At 33.7% G+C, this 24473-nt stretch overlaps 2 protein-coding genes across 2 annotated transcripts in view; one reads left to right on the top strand and one right to left on the bottom strand.

The window, feature by feature from the left end:
• The window catches only part of LOC123711005 (photoreceptor-specific nuclear receptor-like), a 33943-nt gene extending 21682 nt beyond the window's left edge, over positions 1 to 12261 (top strand). The window contains exons 5-11 of the mRNA XM_045663386.1: positions 667 to 781; positions 6986 to 7134; positions 7450 to 7537; positions 8174 to 8282; positions 9064 to 9178; positions 10500 to 10619; positions 10969 to 12261. Coding sequence (XP_045519342.1) covers positions 667 to 781; positions 6986 to 7134; positions 7450 to 7537; positions 8174 to 8282; positions 9064 to 9178; positions 10500 to 10619; positions 10969 to 11207 — 935 coding nt within the window. The 3' untranslated portion in view covers positions 11208 to 12261. The remainder of the gene's footprint in view (positions 1 to 666; positions 782 to 6985; positions 7135 to 7449; positions 7538 to 8173; positions 8283 to 9063; positions 9179 to 10499; positions 10620 to 10968) is intronic.
• A 7116-nt stretch (positions 12262 to 19377) lies between these two features.
• On the bottom strand, positions 19378 to 21320 carry LOC123710796 (serine protease inhibitor 77Ba-like). Its single transcript, XM_045663009.1, has one exon. The coding sequence runs from the start codon at positions 21131 to 21133 to the stop codon at positions 19892 to 19894; it is 1242 nt and encodes a 413-aa protein (XP_045518965.1). The 5' UTR covers positions 21134 to 21320; the 3' UTR covers positions 19378 to 19891.
• Between the last annotated feature and the right edge of the window lie 3153 nt (positions 21321 to 24473).

The raw sequence follows: 24473 nt of genomic DNA, 5'->3' as shown, positions 1-24473 counted from the left end.
TCCGTATTGTGTTGGTGTGTATATAAATAGAATTTATTAAGTGGAACAGTGTTGAACGGCTCTCAACCCTGAGGACTTGCGTTGTTTGCAACCCGAAAAGTTGATGGCGTGTAATTTACATCAGGCTAATAACGTACTTGCTTAGTAAGAAAAATAAATGAACACGACAAAGCCAGCGTGCGATAGAAAGAAGTATTCTCGGAATTAATAACGCGACAAATATAAAAGTATTCGCAGAAAATAAAGCTTGAGTGTTGTGCTAACGGCTTCAGCATGCGACTCTCATCCTTAAGGTTGGAGATTCCGTCCCCGGTTGTGTACCTACTGTCTATGCCTAATGTACTTACTGTCTATGTGCGCATTTAACATTCGCAAGGAAAAAATCGTGTTTAAACCGGCCTTAGACCCAAAAACAAACACAGGAGGCTGATCACTTGCCCATTAGATTGAAAAATGATCATAAAACAGATACAAATATCTGAGGCCCAGACCTAAAAAGGTTGTAGTGCCACTGGCTTTTTGTATTTTTTTAGAGACATATCTTTGTCAGTAATTTCGTTCTTTTCCAAACATCATATTCAACAAATCGCTTAATTTAAGGTTATTAAAGCTAGTTTTATTTAGTTCGAATAATAATGATGTAGTCATATGTTTGTTATTCAATAGCTGTTCAAAATGAGCGTCAACCACGCAACACAGCGACCATCAGACCTGAAACCCTGAGGGACATGGACCAGGAGAGAGCTCTGCGTGAAGCAGCCGTCGCTGTTGGTGTATTTGGGTAAGCTTAAAATTATTAACATTGCAAATATAAAACTAAAATTATGTATTCAACTTGTTTAACATTTGATTTATTATACTAATTTTAAGTTAAATGTTCTTACATCATTGACCTGTCTTACAATTAAAGTTAATGCTTTAAAGAAGAATTATAACTCTACTCATAAAGCTGAATTCTATCACTTCTCCATTACTGTGCAAAGAACTCCTTACCTTTTGGTATCAGACGAGCTCAGTGTTTTAATTTATCTTCTGGCTCGTGATTAGCTTTATGTATATAATAATTGTGACTCAAACCAACGATTAGCTTTTAAATTTTTGTTTATATTATTAATATTTTTTTAGATTTTTCTTCACTTTAGTCATAGTTAGTGTTTCATGTTATTTTAGGTTCTTTTTTTGTTAATTATTTATGCATTTCTTATACTTAACCCTTCTTTTATTGTTCTTGTTAGCGATATGACCGCCCCTTATCTAGTAACTCATGTAACCTTCTCTTTTAATGTATGCTTTTGTATAAGGTAAGGTGGTAAATGTAAATAAATAAAACTAATGAAAAATATATATAAATAGGAATGAACATATATTAAGAGAACACTTTTTAAACGGATTGAAGCTATGTATTATTATTATTATGGACTTATAATTACTTACATAATTTTAAATTTAAATTTCTCTAACCGGGCCCGTGACCACGCATGCTGCACGCACGCATACCAAGCACGTAAAACGTTGGGAAAAAAATTAAATTATGTAAATAATTATGAGCTATTTATATATATATATATATTACCTAAGCTTAAGAAAAATCTTGTAATTATCAAGCCCACGCAAATGTTTTTTTAAATCGGATTGTGCCTCAAAAATTAAGAATGGAACTTCCTAAAAATTACCTACAAATTACACTTAATAGTATTATTAATCGTTAATTATTGATTCAATATAATTTTCTCTTATCCTTCCATCGGAATCAAAGCATCCTGTAAAATAGTTATTCCTGATTTCGAGGTTAAAAGGTCACGAGGTTACTCAGCCCTAACCATTAAACTGACGAAGATAGTGTTTAATTATTTCAAATAGTTTTCCATTCGTCGCGAAAGTAAAAAGAAAAGCACATTTCACAATTCGCTGGCTTCACCATGATCTCTCTAACGGAAACGCTTTGTGGAATACTGTGCTCGCTCTGCTCTCCCGGAAAGAGACTGCTTCTATCTTATATAATTTTCGTACCAAGAAGTCTTTAAATGATTTGGCAGTTTTTTTTTGTAAATTATCTCGATTTATTAATTCCTTTTAGTTATAAATATTGTAAGACCCATTGGTTTATTAAGCGTAACTTATTTTAACATACTAATACAGTTTTAAAAGTCTTATAAATATATAATTCTTATTATTGAAGTGAAACTTCTTTATCGGCGTTGGAAAAAAATTACCGTCACAATTGTCGGTTACGCGTGGATTAGAAGGGATTCGAAGCCACAAAAATATATAATAACAACAACAATGATAGTAATAATTATATTACAATTAATAAAATTCTGTTATAATCTTAGTAGTAATAAGGTAAAGTGAAATAATTGTATTATTTGTATTTATGTCTATGATAATAAAATCCTTTTGTTAAACTTTATCTAATTTAACCAATTTCTGTAAAGTTGCATATAGTCGATCATTTTTCGAAAAATAAGGTCATAAAGAAGTTTCACTTCTTAAGTGTGTACACCAGTACACGCACATATTTTTAATAATGTACACGTAATAAGTTTGCTCCTTGTGTAACTTAGTAGCTGTATTGCGATACTTATTCGTTGAGCGAGAAAAGCACTAAGTGATCAATCAGGTACTGTACTCTACTAGAACCCCATGGTCCATCTCTACTCCAAAGGAGACAAAAGTTGAAGGAAAGATTTATATTTTTCTTTATTATTTTCCGCCATACCCTGCGGCTGCGCGCGACTCGAAATTGGTACCAATGCTGTTATGTCATTTCGGAGATACATATTAAAGCGATTGAGAACTAGACGAATATATTTTCAACAAGTTTTCCACACAAACATTCCACCCTTATCATTGTATTTTCCACAGTTTAAATTTATTTATGGTAATAAATTGTTTTGCAAAAACGTATCTATAAGCCATAAATTTTCTGGGTACGTGTCTCATTCAGGATACGATTAACAATTCTATATTTATAAAGTAATTTATGATAAGCCTGTCAAGGTAAAAGGTCAACTAATAATTGCACGTCTAGCCATTCTATTAATAATCATAATGTCACTTATAGCGTCAAAACCAATAATAACCGGCCATATTTAGTAGTAGATTATCTGGATATTAATGACGTCAAATCATTGAGACGTAAATCAAGTTTCAAAGTGATCAAAGGTGAGTAACGGATGACCGCGTGGCGTGATCATTTACTGGAAGGATTTCCTCTTTGGTGCCTCATCTAAAATTACGAGTATATTATCACAATTGTGCTACAAGAATAAACTGACGTTCTTTGACTATTTGAATTTGAAATTTGTAAGCTATACAGCTATAAAATAAATGTTAAAACTTAACGTAAATTATAGTTTCACGTAGTCCTGGAATGCTGTAATTAACAAACGTACAGAAATCCTTGGAGCAGTGAGGTCGCTCCGTGAAGCTTGCGAAGAACCTAGGAGACTTCTGTGCTTCTGGAAGGAGCTAGGCTGGCTTAGTTAGCCAGGACTTTACGCACAACGGGCCCAGTGAGAGTACTTTAACGTTTTATCTTTAACCAAAACTATAAAATACCAATAATATCCAAATTAAAACCCCAAGACAAACAATCCGCGAAAATAGAGGACACCGTGAGTCATTTCTGTAAAAACCCGTCTTCTTTTAGTCGATATCAACTCCAGGGAAATAAATACAGATAACACAACTTTCTCTACAGCTGTGATACTTTTGATATTCAACACCTTTTGTCTTCAGTTACCGTGACCACGCACGCTGTAAAGCACGCGAAACGTCGGAAAAATTTAAATTTAAAAGTATGTAAAATAATTATAAATTTATAATAATACAAATAGTTTTAATCCGGTTACAAAGTGTTTTTTTTTCAATATAAAATACTAGATAACTAAAATAATTCTGGTGGCGAAACAGCTTGGTTTCCTACTAACGAATTTCCGTACCAATTCGACTTAGGGACTTTCAAGAATAGAGCGTACCAATTCCTAACTGGCGACGCACTCGGCAGCCCTCTGGCAATGGTATCCATGGGCAGTGGTATCACTTAACATGCAAGGAGATGGTGTGGGATGAATGAGTCTCACGTTAGAGCGAGTACAAAATAAATTCTCCCGTTACATCTGCAAGAGCTGGAGTGTATCCCTTCTATCCGGTTATGTACCCGAACCTGTTTCTTCTGGGTATGGTGGGTTATGACCAGCTACGCCTAAGAAGAGAGCTTGGTTTGTCAGAGTATTTATGTAGGGTTCATAATCTGGATATAATGGAGATACTGTTGTAGACCACAAGCAAAAAGAAAAAACCTGAGGCGGAAGTCCCAATTATTTGATGTATTTACGCGCACACACTCCAACCTGGTCTGCTGCGTCACTCACGCCAGCAATACAAATAATAAAGAGAATTTTTGCTTGTTATTTTATTTGTTATATTAACGTTTTTAATTGTAGCATAATGAGTGTAGGTAGCTATTATTATGTCGTTCTATCGCATTAGTAGCATTAGTATGTGTATGTGTGTGTCCCTGTATACGAACAGAATACCTTGCTATTGCAATACTTATGAGCAGGGAATATACCAGCTTACTGGTGCTGTCTTCCAGACGCCATAATCTAAGTTGGAGGAACTTTAGCTTTATAATAAACAAATACATAAACTAAAAGGCAAATAAAGACGCTTGGGCCAAGTTGGCACCTGGTAGATACTACCAGTGACCCCAGAGATGGGGATTTTCTCGCTAAACGAATAAGTATGAATTAGTTAATTGGAATACATTTATACCCACACCTATGTTCAAGAATATGGGGCCGTTCAAGTATTACCAAGTAGTAAGCAGATTTACTGGAATTTATTAATTAAATAAGAAAATTATAATCACCAAATAAGAAATAAATCAAAGACCCTCCGCCACCATTTAAAGCAGAGTTCCGCAAATTTTTTTGTGTCGTAGACCCCTTGCCATGTTTTTCCGTGTTGGGTAGATTTCTAACTGTAGTGAAGCTTAGTGTTAAAAACTTAAAGTAAAACACATGTTAATTTATACATTTATTAATTGAATTTAAATTAAAACTACTCAAAATAAAATTTTGTATCTGTTATGTAAAATATACGTAACATTAAATAAACATAAAATAAACTATAAATAGAATAACATAAGCAATAAGTCAATATTTTTAGTGAGATTAGTGAGAACCTGATGATATTATGAGATAGTATGATGTATGTAAATAGGTACTATCAGTGTACGTGTTTAGATCCACTATCGTGGACCCCCATTTTCATTTCATGGCCCCCCAAATTTTGTTTCGCTGACGTAGACACCTTGCAGATTGTCATAGACCCCTAGGGGGCGATATAGACCACTTTGGGAATCACTGCTTTAAAGAATACCGATAAAGAACCTATTACGTTCTTTAACGGTCCCTATTTAATAGGTAAACATTCTTAAACATAAATGTACAGTTTGTATCGGTGTACATATAATTGTGTCGTTCTATAGCATTGGTAGTAACTGTTAATATATAATAATGATGTGGAAATAAATAAATAAATAACATCAGGTGTTGCCAGTTTTGCGTTTGTTCTATATTTTTTATACTATAGGTAATAAACATTTTATTGTAGATTCCTAAAAGTAGCAAACAAGAAAACCCACTTTAAGCGACATCATATAACCCCAGAACATTTGGCAGTCAAATCTGAGCAATCGTGGGGAGTGCACAACGGTGTCTAGTAAATCATTTGTATGAGTTGTATGCTAATGTAATATTTGTGAATGGGACTTTTATTAGCTCAAGGGGGAAATATTTATTATTTAGTGTTTACGCGTGCTAATTTATATTGAGTGTTAGAATAGTGGCGATTGCCCTGAGTGAATAGGAATCTAGTACCTTTATAGATTTTTCTATGTAACGGGCGTACCAATTCTTAAGACGCCGCGATTGACGCGGCAGTGTGAGTGTCCATGGGCACTATGGTATTATGGGCGTATCACTTAACATCAGGTGAGCCTCCTGCCCGTTTGCATCTTGTAAAATAAGTATAAGCTCGTAAGCGGTGAAAATATTATACGAAATGGTGTGTTTAAAAAATAACAGCGTTTTGAAAATATTTGTTAATTTTTGAAATGAAACTTCTTTAGGCGCATGAACGTGAAATTTTTACGGATAAAACGTCAAGATGTACAGTGTCTAAAAACAGGAGAGACTGATTGAAAGAGAGTAAGAATGGGAGGTCGAGAAAAAATACATGCTATTAGTTGATGTATTCGTTTAGTAGTTACATATTAGAACTTTAGATGGCAATTCTGTCGCATAACGTAAGTTAAAGTAAACGCAAATTTTTTTATTTATTTATACAAATACATGGAGCGATCGTATATTATTGCATGATCATCCATTGGGGCTTTTAACTTACCTTTTATATTTAATTTACAAAGAAGTTTCACTTCTGACATCTGTACTTTGTACACGCGCATTTTTTTTATCTCAGTCTGATCGATTCTTGGATTCCTTTTTTTAATGAACTGACATGCGACAGCCGAACCAGTGCATAGTATTTTACCGAGGGAAGGGAGCATTCTGGATATAGCTTCCGGATACCTAGGCCCACACAGTCACATTAAATTTAGAAATTATCTTCACTAATATGTATTATTATAAGAGGAACGATTTGATTGTTTGTTTGCATTAAATACCGCAGAGCACACATAGTTATTACTGTTTTAAAATTCAGTTCAGTTACAAATGAGGTTTGGTCGCAGAATTTTACATTTGTTTATTATTAATGATTCTTCAGGTGATTAGCCCAGCCCTATTTTACATTGACTGCACAATTTGGAACCCCATATTCACCAGACAAAATTATTTTTAAAAAATATCACAAATTAGGTTATAACTATATATATATATATATATATATATATATGTCAGCGGTTTTACTGCTAAACCCATGTACATCAGTCATAATTTTAATATGGTTGTTGCAGCCCTCCAGTATCGCTTGCGATGGCTCTATCACCAGCGCGATACCCACTACTATCACCCCATTACCCAGCCTTGCCCCCACCGCCACCTATTCAGCCAGACTCCGTTCATGACACTCATGATGAAGGGAATGCTCACTCTGATAGTGATGGTAAGTTTTATTCAGTACGTGATTATCAAAGGAACGTTTTTCAAGGTAAATTTTGCCGCGTACCACCGCTATGTGGAACCAGCTGCCCACTGAAGTATTTCCGAACCAATTCAACTTAGGGTCATTCAAGAAAAGAGCGTACAAATTCTTAAAAGGCCGGCAACGCGCCCTCTAGCATTAGGAGTGTCCATGGGCGGCGGTATCACATAACATCAGGTGAGCCTCCTGCCCGTTTGCCCCCTATTTTATATAAAAAAAGATAATACTACTCTCATTTAGTAGGCTGACAAGACTTCATCTTCATTTTGCTTTCAGATGACAGCATTGATGTGACAAATGAAGAGGATTCCACGTCATATTCACCCCCAGCTATAAGCTACCCACAGAATTGCATGCCTTATGGGTGAGTTTCTTTATTGTACTGAGAATATAGTGTATATTCGTTTAGTACTTTACAGGAATAAATCATTCATAAAAATTACAATCTAGCCTAGAAATGGAACTTGATTAAACTTTTATTTATTTATTACTTAATAAGCATATTTAATTATATATGTAATATATATTTAGAACTTGAATTTGTGTAAATTGAAGTTTAGTTTTGTAGCCATGGGCGATTCTCAGTCTTGAGTTAAGCAAATAACTCGATTATCAATGCTTTATTTGTAAGATTTTCATTTCACGAAATGTATTGTAACTCCAAGTTACTATACAAAGAAAAGAAAATGGAAACAGTCTTCTATCTCACTTTTCTGTACGGTTTTAGTCGCACACTTGAACTGTCGCCCATACAAAGTCTAACAAGTGACGCTTTGTCACTTGTTAGACTTTGTACCTCTCTGGTCTCAGTCGCCGGTCCTTGTTGACTATTTCATAATAATAATAATAAAGCCCGTTTATTTTCAATACTTTCAATAGTTGAAGTTAGATTTGTTATTTTTTTCAGATTGTTCCATATTCTTTCGAACATTTAGTTATATATATGTTTCCTTAAAAATATGTTTCTATGTGGATTATTAATAATAACTACGATTTTTAGTGCGCTGGGTGTAGAGAGCGCTGCGGAGACGGCAGCTCGTCTCCTATTCATGGCTGTGAAATGGGCGAAGAACTTACCGTCTTTCGCCAGTCTCTCATTCAGAGATCAGGTAAATTAAAAATAACAGCTTTATCTCTACAGGTACAGAGTGCTCAAACTACAATTTCCAAATTACTTTAACATTATTATCAATTTGTGAGGATTGATGAGGAGGAGGCTTCGTATATTGGTGCCTAGCATTAAATGGTAATAATAATAATAAAGTATAGGATGTGGGGGGCCGTTCAAGTATTTAGTGCAATCCTCCAATCCAGAGTGCCTCCTCTTGTCAGCAAAAGTAAGCAAAGCTCTCAAAAATTATAGTATATAAACGTATTAATTTTTTGTAGGAATCCTCGAAAATGCATTTCGTTTTCAAGCATAGACATGTGTGTAAAAAAGTAAATAATTCCTGTTGACGTAATCAACATAATATAAGTAAATCAAAATAATAAGTGCTTGCGTAATACTTGAACGGACTCTGGACCCTTAACAAAATATAAATCCCTATCAATTCGTCCAACACCGGAATAATCCCAAAACAGTTCCACGAATCTATCAAATCGTTTGACCTCTTGAAATCCATTTAATGACCTTCAAAAATCAGTATTACATACAACATGTACCCTCAAACTTCTACAAGAACACAAAAAAAACTGTTCACTTGACTTACGCCCATGTGCGACGGTGTATCATGAATCCATCCTGAGCATAATTAAACAATAAACTTCGCATATTCTGTCATATATAATGACGTGAAAATTTGTTTTATATTATTAAAGACAATTCTTTTATTACATTATGAAATTAGTACTTTAATCGAAAAATGTATTGAATTATCATTATTTCAGGTTATATTATTAGAAGAAGCGTGGTCCGAGTTGTTTCTTCTAAATGCCATACAATGGTGTCTGCCATTGGACGCGGCCGCTGCAGCCTTATTTGGGACCGAACAGACCGACCAAGGTAAGCGTTATAAATAAATGTATTCAAAAATATTCATTAAATTACTAAAAAAAATGCACTTAAATTAATAATTGTTGTTTAAGCTATCGCGGAATATGCGACAATTAAGAATATCTCACGTACATGCCCTCACTTTCACACAAACACACAATACAGCCGAATTATGTATTACTTAGTTAAGTGAATATAATAACTTTTATTGATTTTTCCTTTCGTAAAAGTTTAAATCTTTTTGTGTTATGTATTGCCAGTTCTTCTCTTCCGGTCTACACCCTAGATTTGAGAACTGACAGTAAATGTAAAATTTGATGCATTTTATATACATTTCTGTTTTTGACGTTCATAAGTGTACATTGTGTTACCTATGAATAAATGATTTTGACTTTGAAATTGGAATTCCATATTTGGCTAAATCTTTTTTTATTTATATAATTTATGTTAGCAGTAATATTACGAAATAATTATGATAGGGAGTCAATCGAGCATAAGGAATTTTTATAAAAGGCAGCTACCGTAGCCCATGTGTGCGTTGGCGGTTTTACAGGGAGGACTATGCTCTGTATTTACTTTGGGGGTTTCTCCCAGGGGAGGCCATTTTTTCAGCTCGCTAGTTCAAAAAAAGAAGTGCCTAAAGTAACGGACTATGAACTTCCAGCCTTCGAGGTGATACTGAAATCGTGATTAATATTTCGAGCGGTTACAAAACCAGGCAGTAGCATCAACAGCTCATCAGAACACTCTCCATAGTACACTTTGTTAAATAAGCATAGAGATAACAAAGAAGGAGATAAAATCATATTACATATAGTAAAAAATGAATGTACACTTAATTGATATCTTAAGCAACTTCACAACAAAAGTACTTCACTTAAAATACTTTATCTCACAAATATATAGATAGTTGACAAATGTATACACGTGTCCTTTGAACGTTAGGGCTAAAAATCATATTTATTGAATACTAGTAGCGTCATCTATGTGCCAGCCTAAGAACTTTTCAGCCCACGTAATATTCCGAGATAGCTTCAGCAAGTACATTTAATTGCTATCCTAATCAACTTCACAACAAAAGTTCCATCACTCAAAATACTTCACTGACAAATTAATATGTAGTACGGTAGGTGTCTATGTCATGTCAAATTTATACACGTGAGTTTTGAAGGTCAGCGCAAAAAATCGTAATTATTTATATTTTTGCGCCATCTATGTGTCAGTGTTTAACCACCTAATATTTTGTGATAGCTTAAACAAGTCGAGGCTTAAATAGTGGTCGTTGTCCGAACGAATACAATACTGAGTTTTTAATAAAAATATTTTTCAGAAAGCGGTATTAGTTCGTCAACCCGTCGTCGCTTGAGGGAAGTACTGTGTCGTTACCGCGCTGTTCTTCTGGACCCAGCCGAATTCGCCTGTATGAAGGCTATTGTGCTTTTCAAATGCGGTATGTATCATGGAAATTCTATTGTAAATATGTATAATGTTTTACATTCCTATTTATCCTTTTGTTAGTGGATAAATCCAAGCTCAGATCCATGGGGTTCTTATAGGGCCTGAACAAAATACAGCCTTTAAGACTTGGCCTACGATTTCTGTATATTTGTAAACATTCATCATTCTATTGGAAGGCAAGTAAGAGATCAGTCTTCTGTGCCTGACAAACCTGTCACTTTCCTCACGATCTTATCCATTACTGTACAAACAACTGTTCAATCCACACATAGGAAGAAAAAGCTAGGCTAGTACTGCGGATATGATGTTATGGTATCAAAAAATATAGTTCTGCCTTCCAGAAACACGAGGCCTCAAAGATCCTTTACAAATCGAGAACCTCCAAGACCAGGCCCAAGTGATGCTAATGTCTCACACGCGAAATGCTCATGGGGCGGCCCCTGCTCGTTTCGGTAGACTCCTATTACTCCTGCCTCTTCTGAGATCTGTCACTCCTATGCAGTTGGAAAGGGAGTTCTTCTCTAAGACCATTGGACAGACGCCTATGGAGAAGGTTTTGGCGGATATGTATAAGAATTAAGCTTTTACAGCCCTACAGGGCTACCCTGTAATCATACAGCGATATTATTATTCGTGCTATGATCGTTGTATCACTCTTTGTTGAATTCTTAGACACAACGCTAAATTAAAAATATTTTCATTTAAACCAGGACTTTATTCGTTAGGTTATTATTATACACTTTAACATAAGAGCGGAAAAAGTAGTATAAGAATTTCGTAATACGCACTTGCTTAGACATGTATACACTCTAGTCATTTTATGAATGTGTAAATATTATATATTAGATTCAAAACGAATTAAGGGCCTCGTAAGGTAATATTTGTAAATAGTATGTATGTATACTGAGGCGTGAGCACAAAAACTATCGAATTTAACATTTTCCCAACAGATTAGGTCAGTCTTAATGTATATTAAGACTCTGTGGTTAAGTCTAAGGTTAAGAATCAGACTCGACTTAACTGTCACTACGGTATGTCAAAAACTTATTTTGATAGATGTCATAGAGTGTGATCCAGACTATGACGCTCGTATGTCGAAAATTCTATACTATTTTGACGTACCGGACATACATAAATCGATTCTGAATCTTCTTATAGGTCTCACTTCTCATTTTTTCATTTCTACTACGATGGAGTGAATATCCCACATGATGATGATGAGTTTTGCGTGATAACTGACCGGCAGCTTCATGTATAAGTGGGATATAGGTGTATTTTTCTAGTTTGACTAAATTTTAGTTTGTCACATTTGGGAATCAAAGATGAAATCGTGATTGCAGTCTAACACATTGCTTACATCTGATCAATAATTATGTTATAAGTTTCTCGTAATTTTTTGTGCTCACAAACAAATTTACATTACTAAAATCATAGTTGTAATATGCTATTATTATAGCTCAACCTGTCACACAATTTGTTATTTAACAACTTGCTTGAAACACTACGAAGTACTACAATTTATAACTAGATGGCGCTTTTTTAAAAATAAAAACGCTATTTAGAGTTTTCTCTAATCATATAAGCTAATAAATGCAATATTCCGACAGATCGAGTATAGGTATATGCCTTTAAATTTTCACATTTCATGAGTCAGTTGTATATATAGAAGAAATTTAATTTATGTTTTTGTAAATAAACTTGCATTTTTACTTGGTAACTTGTTCCTTCGTATATAATATTATTAATGTTGTAAAAAGCCTAAATAATGTATGTTAGCTTATTTTGTGTATTTAGTATAAATACTAGTGAATGTGCTCATAATATAATAATTGTTTTCTTTCACTGTAACATTATCATAGCTGTGTGTTTACTGCCATTAACCGAAATGTTCATGATTAAATGTAATTCGATGTTCAGTTGTTTTTTTATTTTATTTTCTATTCATTATATTACGCTACCTAGTAATTGGTTAAATAATTTTGGGCATGATTGTTAATTGTCTTAGTTTCTATTTCTTTTATAGATGGCGCTATACATCAACTAATATATTTTTTCTTGCAAAACAAATATGCTTGTATAAATTATACACTAAAGATTCAATATTTTCTACAGAATCTACGATTACCTACCTAAAATTAAATTTGTAACGTAATTTTTTACAGTGTCAGCAGAACAAAAAGCACAGTACCGTTAAAACATAACCTTGGCTCCAGATTTATGAATCTGTGTCGAGATCATTTGTTTTCCAATAGTCAAGTAGATTTGCGTACTGAACATGACCGATGCCATCGACTTTTTAAATGTACAACTTGACTATGCTGTCCTTCACCGTACAAGACAGTGTTAAATGGACTTACAAAAAAAAATCCAATAGTACATAGCCGCGGTCGAACCTACGATATCAGGGATGAGTGATGATCAATATTCATTAATTATAATGTGGGTAAAGCCAATTACTTGGCTTTTTATTATTAATTTCTTGTATGAAAAATAAAATAATTACATATACAGTCAAAACAGTTTACGACGACAGCGTTTAGAACAACGTACCGGTTATATTGACCAAAATCAAAGGTCCTGGCTTAATTCTATTAGACTTATAAAAAAACACCGCTTTTTACGATATCCCTTAAAGTGACTACATTTGATATTTTCGAACACCCCAGAAACGGGAGCTAAAACGTAATTTGGGCGCCATAATTGTACCGTTTTATTCGACAATATTCACCTAACATAAAACCTCGACTATATTTTCGAAACGTCAATACATAATTGTTTATTAATAGCGCCTGTTAGTTTGAATATTGTAAATATTACTCATGGTTGATTCTAAGTTAATGCGTTATAATATTGTTGAATATGGATATAATAGTAGTTTATTTGGGTTATATATATTAGAGTCTATTATTATTTTAAGGAAATAGGTAAAAGTTTAGTCGACATCACAGGATGACGAAGGACTGGCGGCACCTCGGACAAAGAATTTGTCCAGCTACTCAAAGGGGGGACGCTTCCCGTATCTTCGGAACCTAAAGGGACTCCTTTTCATAATATATTTTGGTTATTATATTTTAATATTAGTAATTGTTTTTTGTTATATACATTTTTGTTAGTTGTAAAATTACTTTATTTTAACTTAAAGTATGTTCCAAGTTTACATTTAGGTTTTTCAGGTGTGGTAGTGGGTGGCTTATACGTTACTTGTAACTAATTCTTTCCATTTTGGCGATATATTGAAAAATGACATATTTTCTCACACTAAAATGAATATAACCACTGTTTTATATTTCGCGTTTCATGTGAAAACAATTTTCTTCAAAAAAGTATGTATTTTCGGGTATAATTAATTTATTTTATATCTATGAACTTGAATTCAGTTGTATCCTAAGCATGAATGGTGTTCATTGCGCAATTTCAACTTTAATTATTGTCTTGGACTCGTATTACAAACGTATCCAGTCTTGAACACTGTCAAAAGTGTTACTTGTCGTTATTGTTGACAGATCTCGAAACTAGATTAAAGCTTAATTCACGTTCTGTATACGGCTGGTAGAAATGTAAATATTCTGAAGTAAGCAACCACCCTAACACGTAAAAATTGTTATATAACTTTTTTAATATTTGGAAATAGCAACTCATATTTTAAATGATTTAATTTTGTTTGTCACTCAGCTTCAAACAAAGCGTTTCGTTTAAGATATATCTACAACAACCGTCACGGAACTTAACGCACGGGTGAGAAAAAAAAACAAAATTTTTTGTCGAATAATTGTCAAAGTAAATTATCTAATAGGAAAACCAAATAGGAGTGATTAGTTTTGTTATTGTAAACCGTATTGTTGTATTCCGTATCAATAATAATAATTACAATTTGATAATATTAATGAAGTCTTTCCTGTTGTACATTAATTATTGTAACCACAATGTCTGACATTGTAATAATTCAAACTAAAAACAAAAGTAACACTTTATATGAGTAAATATAAGATTCAACTTCTAATTAAAGACTTTATAGTTAACGAAGATTATGTGCACAAAGAGCAATTCAAGCAAAGATTGGCCTATCGCAGACCATTTATTAGATACTCCACAGTCAAAATCCACCTAGAAACAAAAACCTTTTCAGTTAGAAAGTCCTATTTTAGCGATCTGGTTCGATATCACAACTCCATGGACTAACAAAGCCGGACATATCTAGGAGCAGATATTTTGTATGCCAAAACGAAGTACTTTTTGGCATAAGCAACAATACATCCGTAATAATAAAATCTTCACATCTAAGCATTCTGAGATACTTTATCTTTCCTAATACAAACTCACAAATCACGCAAAAATTACGCTAGTCGAATCAAATTTCGAATCTACAGTGGTCTTAATACGTATTTTAGCATGACAGGTTCCAAAAACTAACAAACATAACGCACGCTTATAACAACTCTCAGTTACACTCTCAAATACATACACACACTCCAATGCACTCAAACGTACACGCATAGTTAATGTCATAAACGACTTGTTGTTTGATTAGTAGTAACACCAAAACTCTTTCTTTACTTAAAAATAATGTTTTAAACATTTATTTATTTCGTTATTTCCTATTTTTACAGTAACTTAATACTTATGCAATAGAAAACTAAACTAAAAACATAATATAAACATAACATAACATAAATGGTGCTTCCTTAAGTTCGTACGCGCCCGAGGCACTGCCAGCAATTGTGATCGCTTACCACGCCGAGTGATTATTTGGCACACGCAGCTCCAGTCTCTCCAACATTTCCGCATATATTTTGCCTCTAAGGACCTAAAAAATATATAATGTGATAGCACATGTACCATGTACCACGGAATAATTGTTATCTTGTTACCAACAACACTAATGACTTTCCGAGCGGCTACATGCCTTGGCGTAGAGATGTTGTCACTCTGCATCACCTGCAGCATTTATCATTACACACACACACACACATACATACTTACAGTCTCTATTAAAGGGAGGACACTCTGTTGTTTTATTTTTGGATTTATATCTGCGGCTGAGTTTTTTTCATCGGACGTCGAGATATAACGAAATGCCACCAGTATCACCTTGACTTCCGTCGTTACATAACTGAACGTTATTAAAGGTGATTTATATAATGAGGCTAAATTTAGCATTACAGAACTAAAGTAAAAAACATATATAAGTATTTGATTTGCTGCGGAAGTTGTCATCTCATCAGCTTCCTTAAATATGTTAGTTATAAAATCTACATCAGACATAAATTAATTGACTACGTAAATAGAAGGATAATTTACAACTAGAATTATTTGACACACCCATGTTACGAGTAACTGGTCAGCCCAAAGGCCAAAAGTGGCTAAGGTCGAAAAGTTGTATATATCTTCAGCAGCTGAAATACCTTTTTTTTTCTCATAGAACAGGGGCAAACCGGTAAGAGGCTCACGTTATGTTAAGTTATACTGCCGCCCATCGACACTCGATGCCACAGAGCTCGCAAGTGTCTTGATCAAATTATTAGGTGATTTGATAAAATTATTAAATTATTAGCGCCAATTACATATGAAATTGGCGTTATGTATGGGAGGAACAAAAAGTCGAATATTTTTAAATATAATATATTTAATTAATCAAAGTATGAACCATTGTTTTCTATGCACTTTTGCCATCTCATACGTAGTTCATTGATCCCTTCACTAAAAAAACTCGAATCAATAAAATCTGTGAGGGTGATTTGGACTGCCCCATCAGTGTTAAATTTTTTCCCTTGCAAGAAGTTGTCCAAATTTCGAAAAAAATGGTAATCTGTTGGAGCAAGGTCCGGGGGGTACGGAGGATGTCTTAGACATTCCAATTGAAGCTCTTCTAATTTGGTAGCCGTCTGTTGTGCAGTGTGTGGTCTAGCGTTGTCGTGAAGTAGCAGTGGCGTGGAGAGATTGACCAGCCTAGGTTGTTAAGCCGCTAGCTTTTCCATCATGGTTTGCAATTGCTGACAATAGACATCAGCCGTAATAGTCTGGCCAGATTTGAGAAAACTGCAATGAACAATACCGGCACTAGTCCACCAAACGCTTACAAGTAACTTTCTTGGGGTTAATTTTCGCTTGGGGCAGGATTTGGCTGGCTGGCCAGGATCCAACCATCGGAAGCGCTGAGCGCTTCCGATTATCGTAAAGAATCCATTTTTCATCACAGGTAATAATTCGGTTTAAAATACCTTCATTATTGTGCCGGTTCAGTAATGTAACGCAGCAGTCGACGCGCGTTTGCCGGTTTGCTTCAGTCAATTTGTGAGGTACCCACCTTTCTTCCCAATTTGCTTCAAGTGAATCAAAACAGTTTTATCACTAACACCGCAGTCTGCAACTAATTCGGACGTGGTTTGCGATGGATCCGCTTCCACAATAGCCTTCAATACTTCATTATCAACTTGGGTCTCAGGCCGTCCACGGGGCTTGTTCTGCAGGTCGAAATTTCCAGAACGAAAACATTGGAACCAAAAACAAAGTGTGTTTTCTTTTGCAACATGACCGCCATACACATAATTCACCCTTCGAATCGTTTCCGCAGCACTAGTGCCACGGCGGAACTCGTACCCGTAAATAATGCGATACTTTAAGTTTTCCATTTTGTAAAATGAGTGACGCAAACAGAAAAAAAACAAATGAATGACGGTCATCGAAGCACAAATTCACGAGTAAATAGCTGTACAAATTTTAATTTGAAATTCTTAATCAAAGAGGAGGTATTTGAGGTCAAAGTGGCCAGTACGACAAAACGCCAATTTCATATGTAAAGACCTAATATTTGGGAAATAAAAAGATGCGTATACTACCGACTGACTCTGATTGTGCGCTAAGTTCTGCCATCTGGACCAGTGGAAAGATTTGTTAAATTCTTGGACATGGAAGGTCATACTGCTGAACAACTCGCTCAAACTTTACTAGATTTCTTAAGTGAAAGAGGCATTGATTTCAAAGATTGTCGTGGACAAAGCTACGATAGTGCCAGCAACATGACTGGGAAATATATCGGCTTACATGCCGGAATTAGGAAAATAAATAAGTACGCCGAATTTGGTTGCTAAGCTAATTTGGCAGACAGTTGTACGGAAACATTACTTTTCTCCGATTTCATTGAAAACCTCCATACATTTTTTCTGCCTCTAAATTTCGATTGGGTCTTTTTACGAACTCACTTAAAGGTTTTACTTCAAAAATTCAAATTTTGAAACGAGTATCGGACAAGAGGTAGTCAGCCCGAACTGATGCAACGAAGGCACATTTATGGGGTTTTATTACTATTAAGCAAGTTTTTGGAAGACATTTTCAATAATGTGGATCAAAAAGCGGACTGCCGTAAAAAAGCTTACACACTAGTTTTAAGTTAGTTAATATGGGATACACTTCTTATGAATCATTATATGGCTACATCCAATTAATGCGATCCTCATTTTCAAATATTCAGGCAAGAGCCAAAGCTATGACCAACTGTGAACAAGACCAGCGACAAACATGAAGACGAATCAAGCGAAATACGAAGTACGACCATTTTAGCGGCTCCACTACATTTGACGACTTTGTTGAAAATCAAACACTTGGACAACGTTTAGAAGTTAAGGTGTTTATGGTCATTATACGTACGAAAGCATATCATAAAATTTATGGAATATTTCGACAGCTAATATCTCTTACAACAGAAAAGATTTTGGAAAAATTCTCAAGTATGGTTATTAGTTAGTACTTAGTGTTTATGAAGATGGTTTGGAGAATAGTGCAGCATAAACCTTGAAATACGTCTGAATTCGTTGCTTAGGGCTACATCTCAACTTATGACTTTTAGCCTAGGTACGTATATGTGTTTATATTTCTTGGCCAAGAATTAACTTAGCGCAATGTATGCCAAAAACGATGTGACATTGTATTTCTTTTTTTAGATACATTTGAATGCATTTCTTCAACGACATATCGAATTTAAATATGTATATATTGCGTTATTTCTAAAAAACAGACACGATTAATGCAGTATTTAGAGGTCAGATAGCAATTAACATACATATTGGTTTTTTTTTGGTATATTAACCATTATAGGTAAAATATTTTTATAATCAGTTAATTAATTTATAGGTTTTATTCAAAACAAAAAAAACATGATGTTCATTAGTGCAGGTACAGATATAATATTACGCTTTGACTTAGGGAACTTGTAGTCGTATCAACGCTTTCTATATATAAAAAATTAATTGGATTTGACACGAAACTGCATATCTACTTTGACTTCCACTAGTTAAGTCCAATACGTTTTGAAATACTGGAGTCGTACTTAACGCTTAGTTTCGATTCCCATTTTTACTCTTAGTTAGCGAGTGTTTCTTAAGGCAGTTTTTGCCGCGCACCACCACTATGTGGAACCAGCGGCCAGTTCAGAGCGTAATAGTATTTAAAAGGCCGGCACTTGAACGCATTTGTGGGCCTTCTGGGAATGTGAATGTCAATGGGCGGCTGTTTCATCAGGTGAATTTGGCCCGTTTGGCCCCGTCACAATAAAAACATTCCGAATGAATGGGCAGACTAATTACCCGGTGGTTGTATAAATTATAGCATCCTGACCGCTGTGTAGTCAACTTCTGCTTAGTCAAAGTAATTTCAACCACTGGCTAGTATGTCACTCATTATAACTTGTTTAATGTATAACCCGCAGGTGGCAAGATGATAAAGAGTTAGTCCATGATTACAACAAAAACAATTCATAAGATAATTCATTTATATTTCAATTTCTTTGTACAAAATGTGGCCTTACTTGTCATACATGGCCTGGCCATGTTAGTAACTATTAAATTACATCTAAATAAATAATAAACAATTATAACAATAAATCAATCATTTCATTAACAATAAACTAAAAGGACTATTATATTTACATAATTATTGTTAAAATCCACTAGCATACAATTCTACAAACACACATATAATATGTACAAAACACAAATTCATCCACACACAGTACAGTAAAGAAAACTATACAGATCATAAAACATTTTAAGCAATTTAAATACTTAATTAAAGCATATTACCTGTCCAAATAACTAACTAATAGAACATTTTATTTATTAATGACAGAAGTTAATCAGGAATGTGTATATGAAGAGATAAATATAGTTTTATAGTAAATATAGAGGAATAATAAACACTGCTTTGAGGAAAAATGTCACATGTGAGTGCAAGGTAAAATGTCATCAAGGTCTTTAGAACTACGCTACATAATTATGACTCATACAATTCAGGCATATTGTATGAACCGGCAAATGGTATAGTGTTAGTAGTTTTTTCCACAATCATATACCCAAAAGGTCTATTTGTTTCAAACTTTGTAACACCAATTCGATAGCTAAATGCTGCTGCAGCAGCTGCTGCTGCACTAGTTCCTTCCTCTGTTACCTCAATCACTGCTTTATGGGCAACCTTTGACACAAATGATGGTATTTTCACCATATTCTTCAAGTTTGATAGTGAGCTATCAAACAAATCTTTTATACCCATACTTTTAAGTGTATCAGTCAAATCTAAGCTGGTTTCAACTTTAAAGCGGGGCAAATAAATATCTATTTCGTCTTCAGGAAATTCATTCAAAGACTTTGCTAAGCTAGCAAGAATATGGTCTAATGACATTCGGTTAAGATTCAGAAACATTTCATTAACAGTAACATTTTGGTATGGCAACATAACCAGCATTGAAAGACGGTTTTCTTTACCATAAGGTAATTCAATTATTCTTGCTTTAAGATCCTTAAAGTTTGCAAATGGTAATATTTGACGATTGTACATCATATTAACTTGTCCTATTACATTTCCTTGGTTGTCAAAGAATGGAGCTTTTGTTGTGGCTGATTTATTAAATTTAAATGTCCACTGCCCTTTAAAATGTAAGGCACTTGTAAGGATCATGTGACTATTTATTAAGTCATCACCTGAAATCAAGTCTGATATTTTGCCCTGGGTAAAGTTGTACACTTTACTGTTAACATAGTTAGCTGTTTTATATGGCTCCGAAAAATTAAGTGAAGCAAATGATACATTATAGTCTCTTGCAACTAATTCGAATTTCCGTGTAGGACTAACACATTTATCCACAAACAAAATATTGAACTTGTTTAAATCAACTGTGGTCGTCTTCACTATTAGGTACTTTTCTATACTTTTAAAGCTTTCCCTTACGTTTCTTAAGTTTTCAGGAACTATTCTCAACGTATTACACACTTCCTTTAAGGTATTGTTGGCAGATCCTTCAGCAATTACAGCAAGTACAGTCCATATGGTTATTGGAGATATAACAACATTAGAAGTAGGTGTTTGGGTTAAGGTCCGGTCAATTAATTCCACTGAAAAGTTGCCGATTCTTTCAGATAATCTAATATTGTTACTAGGTTTTGGTATAAGATGTAAAGTGTAACCACTGCACACACAAAGTACGAAAACACATAACGATAAATGCATTTTGGTTATCATTTATTTTAAAATTAAACTAATAAAGTATATACACTACGGTATGTTTCCCATACAGCCAATACAAATGACGAGTAAAGCACTTTTATATGTACAACGTTTATAAACGTTTAACATCTATAGAAATATGAAACGTAATGGGAAAAACCAACGTCGAGTGCCGACTGCCGAGTGATAAAACCAGTTTGTATGCGGTCACACAACCGCGAGAATCGTATTATTTATTAAGAAATGGGGAACTGCGAAATTTGTGTGCACTGTATACAGTGTTTTTACAAATATAACAGGTACATGAATTACTTCAATAGTTAAATTTCAAGATTAATGAATCATTATTAAATATCATTTTATAAAATCGGACTTTCTGTATATCTGTGGTAACAGGCGCTATTAGGTATATTTATATACCATCCAACTCAAACGATGCAAAAATTAACCTAATGGAGATAATAATTATGTTGCACAAACTCAACTGCAAAACTCGTTATATACAGCTGACAGAGACTTTAACTAAAAACTAAGGTATCGTAAGTCGTAACACAATCAACAATGAGAATTGAGATGGAAACGTTATTTATGCACCTGGGCATACTTAGATTATAAATATATTCATGTACTAAGCTGTAATTCTAAAACAATATTTTAAGTAACATAATTATAACTCTGCTTCTTCTGCTTCGTATACTTACTATACGTCTATTAATACAATAAATGTTATTACGTTTATAGTTATCATCGTAAATACTGATAACGAGAAGTCTAATTTCATGATTCTGAATTGAATGAACCATCCGATAGATTTGTTTTTAATTTTTAACAAAATTATTTTTGTCGTAGTTAAGAAGAAGTGTGTAGAAATAAAATATATAAACATTAAAAAATACAATATTTGTTTAAACTCCATTTAAATTCATCTTTAACGCCTTTGCAATGTTATATACTTAAATTCGTTTAATACAATTTGCCCATGCACACCTTCAGGCACGAAAGTTTTTGTTAGTACGTTAACTTGGCCAATTGTGAGAAATATTATATATTTCTGATATATGTTTCAGGATTCTGTTTACCTTTGTCTACGAAAAGTTTTACGAAACTAAAGTTAATTGTTAATTAAAGACTGGTAAAAGCTTAAGGAGGCTCATGAGTGCTGCGTTTGTTTAAATATGTGAGTTACTGTGCACGTATATTGGCGGTACTTTATTTTTAGTACAATGAAGATCGAATGCGCTTTATCGTACCTACTCCTTGGTGAGTCATAGAAAACCCAAGTGTAGTGGCAAATATAACTTATTGATTTGTCTACCATTACATTAAGTAATTCTGTCTGTGTAATGTCTACAATATATTCAAGTCTACTAATTAAACTATACGAGTTCGTAATATTGACATCCGGAATGTTAACGTGTTTCTCACGTAATTAGGTCATTATAAGAACATAGACTTAATTTATTGGACAAATGAAATACAATTATTGTTAACTTTTGTTTCGTTCAGAAATAAACTGTATTTTAAAGAAAGTGTTCTACTTTCACTTTGGGATTTCCGTTAAACGAAATTAAATAAAGCCACTATATGTTTCGTCAGGTTACGGTTTTTACGTGTTTATAATGTATGTTATTAATTTAAAAATTAACAAAAATAATCTATATTTGTATGTTTATGCAAGCGCGGAGTACTTTACCTGTAACATTACTACATATAAGTATTCGTGATATATTTAATTATTCATATCATAAAATCTCTGCAGAAAACGAGTGGTAAATTCTAAAAAAAAATAGTAATAAAGCGAGCCGCATCCCAGGTCCCACGAAGGTTATCATAAGTCATATCCTTGAAACAGCCCTTGTCTGGATGTTCTAGTATAATCACGTTGTAATAAAAAGATAAGACATTAGGTTTCTTATATAGAAGTACTAAAAGTGTGTTTATTTTTTTTACGTTAGGAACATTTACAACAACTTCTGTTACTATAGAAGTAGAACATCTACAATGCTTTTGACTAGTATACACCATACATCAGACTACCAATAAGTCGTTTTTGAGAAGCTTTATTACTACAAATCTTTATAGTATTTAAATAAAAATAATAAAAAACGCTGTTTAGTTAAAAATTCTAAGTATTACTGAAACAATGGTCAATATATTCTTGAAGCCTGGTTGTGTGTACAAAAAATATAAAAGATTTTAAAACAAATGGTGACTTTCAACAGTATAATATTCGAAGCAGAACTAATTTAAATGTACGACCAACCAGGGTCCAGAAGATTAACCACTCCTCATATGGAAATTGTATTTGTTTTTACAAAAAACTCCTAAGCGAAACTAGAGAATTATCACTAAATAAATTCAAAGCCCTCATTAAACGTAAATGATCTTAATCCTTGGGATTGATTTGCTCTAGTTCAAACAATTTGTATGAGTATATACTTGGCGATTAAAGAGTTGCGGAAAGTTTCTTGCCAGTTCTTCTTACCCGCTCTACGCCCTTGACTTGCGAAATGGTTGTAAATGTAAATTTACAATTAATTTAACTTCTTTTCTGGCGTTCTTGTTCTGTGTACTTGTTTACCCCTAATAAAAATAAAATTATTTTGAGTTTGAGTTTGAATCTTGCTAAGAGAAGTTATGGTATAAGTAATATTAAATAGGTCCGTTCGTTACTTAATTAACTTTAAAACTATTTTGTGCCAACGTTATGATAAAAATAAAATAAATCAGTGGCGCTACAACGCTACAACTACAAGGTCTGGGCGTCCGATTTCTGAATCTCTTTCTTGATCAACAAATCATCTATAGTCAAGCTAAAAGGCAAGTACGTAAGTAAGTAGTGGTCAGCCTCCTGTACCTGACACACATAGTCAACCTTTTTTTCTAAAGCAAGCCAGTTTCGTCACGATGGTTTCCTTCACAGTTGGAGCGAATGCTTACATAGAAAGAAAGTACATTGGTGTACAGCCGGAGATCGAACATACGACCTCAGGGATGAGAGCCACACGCTGAAGCCACAAGGACAACACCGCTCATAAGTTATATAAAAGTATGAATAAAATAACAATTAATTTTATCAACAGTTACTTTTTATCACAGTCAAATATAAATGACTGGGAAATACCCATCACGGTTATTTGTTTGGACGAACGTTGTGACGCCAATTTATAAATTTAATGTATTGAATAAGAAATTTAATACGGATGTAACTTGTTAATGTAAAAAAAAAAATTATTGTAAAATATATTGTTAATATAAAAAAAAATATAAAAAAATATAAAAAAATATAAAAAAATTCAGATAATTTCAATATTTCCTTACTTTATAGAGTTATACACTCTAATTAACAAAATCA

The sequence above is a fragment of the Pieris brassicae genome, chromosome 6 (genome assembly GCF_905147105.1).
Source record: "Pieris brassicae chromosome 6, ilPieBrab1.1, whole genome shotgun sequence".
NCBI lineage: Eukaryota > Metazoa > Arthropoda > Insecta > Lepidoptera > Pieridae > Pieris > Pieris brassicae.
This window is presented reverse-complemented; position numbering and strand designations above follow the sequence as displayed.

Excerpts from the sequence above, each read along its gene's own strand:
- LOC123710796 (XM_045663009.1), bottom strand. The coding sequence starts at position 21,133 with ATGATAACCAAAATGCATTTATCGTTATGTGTTTTCGTACTTTGTGTG.